We start from the raw sequence: 10,795 nt of genomic DNA on the forward strand, positions 1-10,795 counted from the left end.
GCCCACCGTTGCAAGCGAACCAAAAGGGAGAGGGACTGAGCCAGGAGTGGCTCTACTTCTCTGAGGACACACTTGGCACGTGACACACACTGACCCAGGCGCCGCCTGCTGTCTAGCTCTCTGTATTTAGCTCTACTGTATGAGATCAGGTCAATGTTAGCTCGGTAGCTATAGCTGTTTTAGCTGCAGCTAAATGTCTCTGGTGCTCCACACATAGCGATGCTCTTGACCAACGCTGGAGCAACGAGCGCAAGGCAATCACTCACAAGACGCCTGTAGTGCAGCGAGTATCAGTCAATTCGATGCAGGGTGGGGCGGGTCCTCCCAGAGCCCCTGAGGGCAGGCGCCACGTCAGGATTTCAATTCTGGGTGGGCCTTTAATTACAGAAGTTAACATCAACAGACAGAGTGACACTGAGCTGTCTATAAACTGAAGTGCCTGAAAGTATACACCGTTAATGTAGCTCATCCTGCACGTGCTCACTCTCTCTCTCTCACCCACTACAATCAAATAATAATCCAGCCAGATCATTCAAATTAAACGGTATTTACTTAAATCTCAGTGAAGGATGAATGAAATAGTCACATAACCCACGTTGCACCACTGAGCGCCACAGGCAATCACTCCTGCCGGTGGCGATCAAACTGTTAACTCCTCCCTCTAAGGTGCAGCCCACCTTATAAAGTTGTTTTTCTCTGTAAAAATTGTGCAAAAATACAAAAATCCCATTCACAAGTGTAAAACTGTAAATATGTACAAAGATGCCTCCTTATCTTCTTGAATTCCTATTTTTTCTTTATTATAAATTGTTTCAGATGTGTTTCAGTGTTTCATTGCTGTTGATCTTATTTAACCTACTTAGGTTACTAAGTAGGTTAAATAATAGGTTCCTTCCTCCTTATTTGTCTTTACAGTGAAATGGAGCACGGCAATCCAACGACTTCCTGATTCGGACAAAAACACTCCATGTAGAGTGTTTCCCATCCTTGTGTTCATCATCCACCCATCCATCCATCCATCATCCACCCATCCACCCACCCATCCATCCATCCATCATCCACCCACCCATCCATCCATCCATCCATCATCCACCCATCCACCCACCCATCCATCCATCATCCATCCACCCACCCATCCATCCATCCATCATCCACCCATCCACCCACCCATCCACCCACCCATCCATCCATCCATCATCCACCCACCCATCCATCCATCCATCATCCACCCATCCACCCACCCATCCACCCACCCATCCATCCATCCATCATCCACCCACCCATCCATCCATCCATCATCCACCCATCCACCCACCCATCCATCCATCATCCACCCATCCACCCACCCATCCATCCATCATCCATCCACCCATCCAACATCCATCCATCCATCCATCCATCCACCCATCATCCACCCACCCATCCATCCATCCATCATCCACCCATCCACCCACCCATCCATCCATCATCCATCCACCCACCCATCCATCATCCACCCATCCACCCACCCATCCACCCACCCATCCATCCATCCATCATCCACCCACCCATCCATCCATCCATCCATCATCCACCCATCCACCCACCCATCCACCCACCCATCCATCCATCCATCATCCACCCACCCATCCATCCATCCATCATCCACCCATCCACCCACCCATCCATCCATCATCCATCCACCCATCCATCATCCATCCATCCACCCATCCCTCCATCCATCATCCATCCATCCATCATCCTCCATCCATCCATCCATCATCCATCCATCCCTCCATGTTCCCCCTCTTCTCCTGTTGAGGGTGGTGGGGGTGGAGCCTATCCCAGCAGCCTTCCCCCTGGACAGGTCACCAGTCCATGGCAGGGCCAACACATAGAGACAGACAACCATTGGCTCTCCCAGCCACGCCTACGGTCAATTTAGAGTCTGGATTAACCTGGTCCCTCTTGATGTCTTTGGACTGTGGAGGAAGCTGGAGTACCAGAGAGAACCCAGCAGGAACAGGGAGAACATGGAGACTCACCCAGAAAGACCCCGTGCTGCAGCCGGGGCTCCACCCACAACCTTCTTGCTGGGGGCCACAGGGAGGACCACTGCTCCACCCACAACCTTCTTGCTGGGGGCCACAGGGAGGACCACTACTCCACCGGGCCGCCCTCCTTGTATCCATCATGTCTAAATTTCTATTCCGTACCTCTCACCAAAACGCTGACACAGTTTACAGTATACTGCATCCTTGACAATGATGTACTCCAAAATGTGTACTTCTCATACCAGCGTGAGGAGAAGCTCCTGGCTTTGTGTGCAAAAACTGACACGGGGTACTGCTTGAGTTTGGGCTGTGTTGCTCGTTCATCATGTGGATAGGTCCACAGGTACCAAGCCAAAGCTGGTATCTGACTGACTGAGAGAAGATGAGAGCTGTACTGGAGACACTTGTGATGAGGGTGCATTAGAGGCACTGAGGACGCTGACCCCTCAGTCTGAAGTCTTTTAACGTACTTGAAAAAGCCACGTCTGTTGTCCTATGTTTATCTGTAGCACATCAGGGCCTGTCTGCCTCGCACCCTGGACCCCATCAGTTCACTATCACCACAGTGCTCCACACCGCACTGAGTCACCTGGGAGCTCCATGACGATGCTCTTCCTGGACTTCAGCTCAGCATTCAACCACATCCTCCCAGAAATCCTGGGCTTTCACACCTACGTGTCTCCACCCCATCTGCCTCTGGATCCAGGACTTCCTAACAAACCGGCCAGTCTGTCAGACTTGGCCCCACCTCTCTGGTAAGATCTCACTCAGCCCGGCTCTCCACCAGGATGTGTGTTGAGTCCCCTCCTGTCTCCACACTACCACTGCTCCCGACCCTCCTCTCAAACACGAGCACCAAGTTTGCGGATGACACCACCATGGGGGGCTAATCTCAGGGGGGTGCGTCTGACCACAGAGATGAGGTCAACAGACTGACAGCAGGTGTTCAGTAAACAACCTCCAACTGAACACCACAAAACTAAGGACCTAATCCTAGACTTCAGGAGGTCAGAGGGGACCCAGCCCTGCTCCTCATCCATGGGGACTGTGTGGAAAGGGTCCACGCCATCAGATTTCTGGGCGTGCAGATATCCGACAACCTCTCCTGGGCCGCTAACGCCATGGCGGTGGTAAAGAAGGCCCTGCATCACAGCCTGGTATGCAGGGAGCTCAGCAGCAGACAGGAGAGCAGAGGTCATCAGCACAGCCCAGATAATCACTGGCTGCTCTCTGCCCAGCCTGGAGGACATCGCCGGCTCTTGCCACCTCAGCAGAGCCGCCGACATCACCAAGGACTCCCGTCACCCCAGCAACCACCTGTCTGACCTGCTACCCTCGGGCCGGCGTTACAGGTCACACGGACTCAGGGACAGCTTCTGTCCTGGAGCTGTCACTGCAGCCAGCAACCACAGAACCAAGTGACCTGCCTCACTACATTCTACATACTGATCATCTTGATCATCTTGATCATACTGATCATCTTGATCATATTGATCATACTGATCATCTTGATCATACTGATCATCTTGATCATACTGATCATACTGATCATCTTGATCATCTTGATCATACTGATCATCTTGATCATACTGATCATCTTGATCATCTTGATCATACTGATCATCTTGATCATCTTGATCATACTGATCATCTTGATCATCTTGATCATACTGATCATCTTGATCATACTGATCATCTTGATCATATTGATCATACTGATCATCTTGATCATATTGATCATCTTGATCATACTGATCATCTTGATCATACTGATCATCTTGATCATATTGATCATACTGATCATCTTGAAAATACTGATCATCTTGATCATCTTGATCATACTGATCATCTTGATCATCTTGATCATCTTGATCATACTGATCATCTTGATCATATTGATCATCTTGATCATACTGATCATCTTGATCATACTGATCATCTTGATCATACTGATCATCTTGATCATACTGATCATCTTGATCATATTGATCATACTGATCATCTTGAAAATACTGATCATCTTGATCATCTTGATCATACTGATCATCTTGATCATCTTGATCATACTGATCATCTTGATCATACTGATCATCTTGATCATCTTGATCATACTGATCATCTTGATCATATTGATCATCTTGATCATACTGATCATCTTGATCATACTGATCATCTTGATCATATTGATCATACTGATCATCTTGATCATACTGATCATCTTGATCATCTTGATCATACTGATCATCTTGATCATATTGATCATCTTGATCATATTGATCATACTGATCATCTTGATCATGTTGATCATGTTGATCATACTGATCATGTTGATCATACTGATCATCTTGATCATATTGATCATACTGATCATCTTGATCATACTGATCATCTTGATCATGTTGATCATACTGATCATCTTGATCATATTGATCATACTGATCATCTTGATCATACTGATCATCTTGATCATGTTGATCATACTGATCATGTTGATCATACTGATCATCTTGATCATATTGATCATACTGATCATCTTGATCATACTGATCATCTTGATCATATTGATCATCTTGATCATACTGATCATCTTGATCATCTTGATCATACTGATCATCTTGATCATACTGATCATACTGATCATCTTGATCATACTGATCATCTTGATCATATTGATCATCTTGATCATACTGATCATCTTGATCATCTTGATCATATTGATCATCTTGATCATACTGATCATCTTGATCATATTGATCATCTTGATCATACTGATCATCTTGATCATGTTGATCATACTGATCATCTTGATCATCTTGATCATACTGATCATCTTGATCATACTGATCATCTTGATCATATTGATCATACTGATCATCTTGATCATATTGATCATATTGATCATACTGATCATCTTGATCATACTGATCATCTTGATCGTTGATGACAAACAGGCAATACTGTGCAATACATTGTTCCTTACATTCAAGTGCAGTAACTTTTCTGTCTCCTTCATGTGCAGTTTTTAATTCACACCACTGTTTCACCTCCAATAATTTGCTGTAATTGTATACACACACACACACACACACACACACATTTATACATACATACACACATTTATACATACATTTATATTACTTTGAGAGCTTTAAAACTGTAACAACAGAAATTTCCCCCCGGGATAAATAACGTATTCTGATTCTGATTCTGATACATTTATACACATACATACATACATACATTTATACATACATACATACATTTATACATACATACATTTATACATACATACATACATACATACATTTATACATACATACATTTATACATACACGCACTTATACATACACACATATACATACATACATACACATACATACATACATACATACATTTATACATACACGCACTTATACATACACACATATACATACATACATACATTTATACATACACACATATACATACATACATACATACATTTATACATACAAACACATACATACATACATTTATACATACACACATATACATACATACATACATACATTTATACATATAAACACATACATACATACATTTACACATACATACACATACATACGCTTATACATACATTTATACATACACACATATACATACATACATATACATACATACACATACATACATTTATACATACATACACATACTTTTATGCATTTATACATACATTAGAAGTTTTGGTAGGCGTATCTGATGTTGACGCCGCCATTTCTCTATGTTACCGCTCAAAGCCAGAGACGCTACTAAGCATGAGCGACTCTCGGCAGAGATTATAATCAAGTGAGATGCCTCACTCTGTTGGAAAAAGGCGTCTGGCAACAATAGTCGACGATGGAATTCATTGTCGACTATTGCTATTATCGATTTTTGTCAACAACGTCAACTAATCGTTGCAGCCCTAATGTATATACATACATACATACATTTATACACACATACATACGTATATACATACATACATTTATACACACATACATACGTATATACATACATACATACGTATATACATACATACTTTTATACACACATACATATGTATATACATACATACATTTATACACACATACATACGTCTATACAAACATACTTTTATACATCCATACTTTTATACACACATACTTTTATACACACACATATATACATAGATTTCTTTTTTTTTCATTTTTCTAATTTTTATGTCCAGAACCTTGGATCTATATTTAACATCTGTTGCACCGTCGTTTGAAAAATTCCACCACAGGAAGTTGCGCTCCAAGGCTTTTGATTGGATTTGATTTGAGCAAAAGCATCAGCTTTTTACTGCAACTCTGTTAAACCTTACGTGCCTGTTGTGACTTGTGATTGGTTCAGAATTCATACGTGACACTAACCCTATACATATTATCTTTTGTTGTTGTTGTTTATTTTAGGGAAATAGCTTCAGTCTTTATTGTGCATTCTAATCTTAATTTTAATAATTAGAATAATTTTAAATCAGAAATTCAGAAAAATATATTCTGTCTGTCATTTAGGGTGGTCCAATAGTAGAAGTGGGTGGGCCCAGGCCCGTTAGGCCCACTCCTGACGCCGCACCTGCCACAGGGTGTGACCTCATGTTCCTGGCCAGTCCTCCAGCATAAAGGTCACTTAAAGGTCATGGCTTCCCTTTCAGGGAGTAATCTGCTAAGTGTAATATCTGTTGTTGTCATGGCAACAGGATCAAAAGTGCTTCCGACAAAAGTGAATTCAAGAGTCCAGATCATCTTCCAAGAGCTCTTCCTCTATCGTATTAAAATCAGAGAACAAGCAAGTGACTTAGTACCTTGTCAGAGTAGATGGACATTCGGGTTGTCAGGCCAACCACGGGGATCCTGTAGAAACCGGCGGTGTAGGAAACAGGCGTCGGCGTCAGGTGGTCATTGGACTGAGGGGGGTGGCTGACCAGGATAGCGTAAACCTGGAGATGATCACAAGGTTAATACGTTGGTCTCTGTAACCTGAGGACTTTGATGGAGCTACGTAGCCTCCTGCCTGGTGGGTTTGCCCCTCCCTCTCACACCCATCATGTTTGCTGACTCTCGCAATACACCCGATGTAGTTCAGACTTTAATGTCACAAAAGATGGAGAAGGGGACAGCTTGTTGCCTGGAAAGAATAAAACATGATGATGTCACATTTAAGTTGAGATTTGATCTCTGACCAGAAAACCTCGAGTCCAAGCGAGCGTTCGTTCTACACTTGGAGGAATTCCTCAGAGGCACCGCTCAGGTAATGTTCTCCAGCGAGGAGGCATGGAAGTGGGCGTGACTTCATATTACTCTGAAGTTGTCTGTGCAATCGCCACAAAACCGGTATCAGTCAGTTCTGGAACTTGTCAGCAGGTGGCACCCCCTGTTCCTGAGGTGCACGCCACTGTCAGAAAATCACATGATGTTTTCTCAGGTTTAATTCTCTCAGTCTCACTCAAAACATGTTTTAGTGTGTTCCACACAATAAAAGGCTGTGTGTGTGTGTGTGTGTGTGTGTGTGTGTGTGATGGTGGTAATCCACCCATCCGTCCATCACGCCGCTGGGACGGTGGACGGATTACATCTCTTCCTGCAGAGAGATCGAGCGCGTTAATCTGACAGCCGTCTCTCTGGACGCCATGTTGGCCTGGTTTCTGCTGCTCATCTTTCATCCCCGTTAGATTCTGGCTGAAAAATTATCATCATTCTGAGATTCAAACCTGTGACATCACTGCTTCATGTGATTATATTTTCAAATGAAGACAGATGATTGGCTGCGTGATAAATCTGGCACTTTGGGAGAGGACACGTCATGACTGCTGTACACGAAATATAGACTAGATCAACATGAATCAAATATTTAAAAGGTTTCCTGTCAGAGAGCGAAGAGGTGATTTTAGGAGGACGAACACCTTTTTTCATTCAATTCATTTAAGTCCAGAAACCACCATAATGGTTCAGAGTTTCACAATAAAAGCCTACTCTGGAGGTTTTCTGAAGGTTCTCCTCACGTTCTGGCTTAGAAAGTGATGAGAGTGATTATTTTATCAGTGGCAGCTTCAGATCACGGCAACACGTTCACGTCAGTTTCGTTCCGTGGGTCAGCACCTGCCCCCCCCCCATCATAACAAAACATGTATGTTACACATGAGTCACGTGATAGAGACATAAAGGAGAGCACAGTGCCCCCACCTGGTTGGAGATGAGGTCCTCACAGACAGACAGAGCCATCTGAATGGCGTTGGGTTTGTGAGTAACTGAGATGGCGTTCATCTTGAACTTGTCACGGCCGTAGAGTGCGTTGGCCTGGCTCACCGCCTCCTTGAACACCTGCTCATAGCGCTTCTGGCTCAGCACAGCACCGATGTTTACCAGCCGAGGCTCGCAGCCACAGAGCGCCACTGAGCAGCAGTGCAGGACGGCCAGCAGTAGCACGCCGCGCATCTCCACTGGGGGGGTCATAAACACATTTACATCCACAACATGAAACTGTTTACAGTGTCACTGAAAGAGGACCTGGTTCTGATCAGTTCTGTAGAATCAGACCACAAAGACCTTTTGTGTTAGAAGTAAAAAAAGAAAGAAAGAAGGAAACAAACAAACAAACAAATTGAAAACACAGTTTTCAATCTTGAAGTTTTATTTAAATATCTTGGCATTGCCATGGAAACGTGTGTTTTACAGTCAAGACTGAGTCATCATGGTGAGAAGCTCACATCATTCTAATATTTTGACCCTGCTAATGTTAGCCAACCACAGGCTAACATGGTCTTTAGCTCAAGATTAGCAAATGAATCCGGTCAGCTTACGTTTGCTAACCTTAGGCTAAACATGCTTTAAGTTAGAGATGCTCAAATGATCATGGAGCGCTGACTTAAAGATACACTGTGATTTTTAAAGTTGAAGTCTTTCAACTATACAAAAGGAAAATAATTAAATTAAATTAAATTCGTGAGGTCATCATCAGCACAATCTTAACAGATCAATTCTACCTTTTTTTAAATAGTGAGGTGCTTTAGCTGGGACACATTTAGCGGAAAATTGTCAAAAACTGCCAGAAAATTCATAAACTAAGGACTTACCAAAATGTTAATATTCAGTAAAGTATGTGTCAGATGTTTTTCAGTTGTGTTGGAAACAATATTTTACAACAAGTAGCTCTGACCTAGCCCTCTGATTGGTCAGTAAGACATTTGGCGTGTGCTCCTCATCACTGAAAGTATCATTCCGCCATTTCCATGACAACGTAACTGCTCGCAGGAGAGGGAAGCGGATCTGTTAGTGGTTAATGTTTGAAGAGAGTCGGAGAGGAACCTGCAGGAGCTGTTGGGTCGTGGCAAACCTCTCAGGATCTTCCCTCCATGTCTGAACAAAGTCATGTGACCACCCTGAAAATATTTATGGGAGATTCAAGACTAACAAATACAGACTGAAGCTCTGTATTTGTTAGATAAAATCCTGCTGTGTGCTGCTTTCTTCTTTGATTCCATCTTTCTTCGTTTCTTAATTCTAGACGAGAGCTCGCCTGTCACTGGGCCAGCACTGGGCCGGACTACGTCCTGTAGTGCTAAACGAGTCACAGAAAGTTTTCATTTTCAGAGTTAATGGCCTGAAACCTGAGTACATTTGGGTTGTATGCGGTTGTCTTGTTGCTGGTGGAACCAGCTGCTTCTCCCCTTGGTGTAATATTGCCTAATTAGCCGTTCCACTCGTCCCGGGTCTCCCCTACAGCTGCTGTGCTGATTCTAACGTTGCTCTCATAAACATCAGAGGGTGAAGCCACTCATTCATCCGACACTCCAGCGATGAAAGAGTGGCTTCACCCAATCAGTGAGGGAGACACTTACTGTCCTCTGGTCCTGGTCCTGGTCCTGGTCCTGGCTCTGGTGCGATGGCAGTCCCTGGCAGCAGGATACCGTCTCCTGTTGATTTACGTGATTTCTCTGGTCGCTCCGATTCCGGTGGCTCGGCTCCGTGAGGTGAGGCGGTCGGTTCGGTTCCGGTGCTCCTGTTCGTGTCACCGGATGGTTCCAATTGATTTTCATTCAAAGGTTCAATCGAACCCCGCTGACAATGTTGACATGGTCTCGCGCCTCGTCCTGTTGATTCGCCGCGTTCTCGCGATGGCGCCGACCTGTCAGCCGGTTCGGACTGATCCCCGCCGGCCCGTCGGTTTCCTCTGAGTTCTACCGTCGGTCCCGTGTCCGTCTGCGGAGGCTCGTGATGACCTGATGATGCTCGCGAGCCCGCGGTCTGTCCTTGGATCCGCGCGCATACAAGCGGAGGAGAGGAGTCAGGCGCGCGACCGCGGTATGATGACCGCGGGCACGAGCATCTCTGCCCCGCGCCCTTGTGATTTAATGAAGCACGGCTGCGCTCGCACGCACGCACGCACACAGGCATCATCTTTGATGTTCTCAGGTTAATGATGACATACAGGTGGGTGGGGGGGAGTCACATGACCTTACACCTGACGCAGAAGACCTTGGCCTGTGGTTGCAGCTCGCCAGCAGGTCAGTGACGTAGCCAACAATCAAAGTTCTTCTAAATCTCATGGCTGTTTGACCAGCAGCATTGGAGGAGGCCAACGGCGGCGGGACGCCAGGAGGCGCTGTGACTTCTGCTCAGCTCACGTTCAGGAAACTGCGGGACTGGACGCTCTGGTCTGACCTTTGCCCTCTTTGCTACGTCAGACATCAAACATGGCTGCCTCCTCACCACAGTAATGTG

At 44.8% G+C, this 10,795-nt stretch overlaps 1 protein-coding gene across 5 annotated transcripts in view; it reads right to left on the minus strand.

The window, feature by feature from the left end:
* Positions 1–10,403, minus strand: part of grin1b (glutamate receptor, ionotropic, N-methyl D-aspartate 1b) — a 58,054-nt gene extending 47,651 nt beyond the window's left edge. For 2 of the 5 annotated variants that reach the window (XM_086205609.1, XM_086205607.1), the window contains exons 1-3: positions 9,913–10,401; positions 8,258–8,514; positions 6,880–7,014 (exon numbers count right to left, since the gene is read on the minus strand). In XM_086205609.1, coding sequence (XP_086061735.1) covers positions 6,880–7,014; positions 8,258–8,514; position 9,913 — 393 coding nt within the window. In that variant the 5' untranslated portion in view covers positions 9,914–10,401. Of the gene's footprint in view, positions 1–6,879; positions 7,015–8,257; positions 8,515–9,912 lie in introns of all 5 variants that reach the window. The other 3 variants (XM_086205612.1, XM_086205611.1, XM_086205608.1) reach the window with 2 other exon arrangements.
* Between the last annotated feature and the right edge of the window lie 392 nt (positions 10,404–10,795).

The sequence above is a fragment of the Aulostomus chinensis genome, chromosome 6 (genome assembly GCF_037954235.1).
Source record: "Aulostomus chinensis isolate RoL2024-O1b breed Wild chromosome 6, RoL_Achi_v1.0, whole genome shotgun sequence".
NCBI lineage: Eukaryota > Metazoa > Chordata > Actinopteri > Syngnathiformes > Aulostomidae > Aulostomus > Aulostomus chinensis.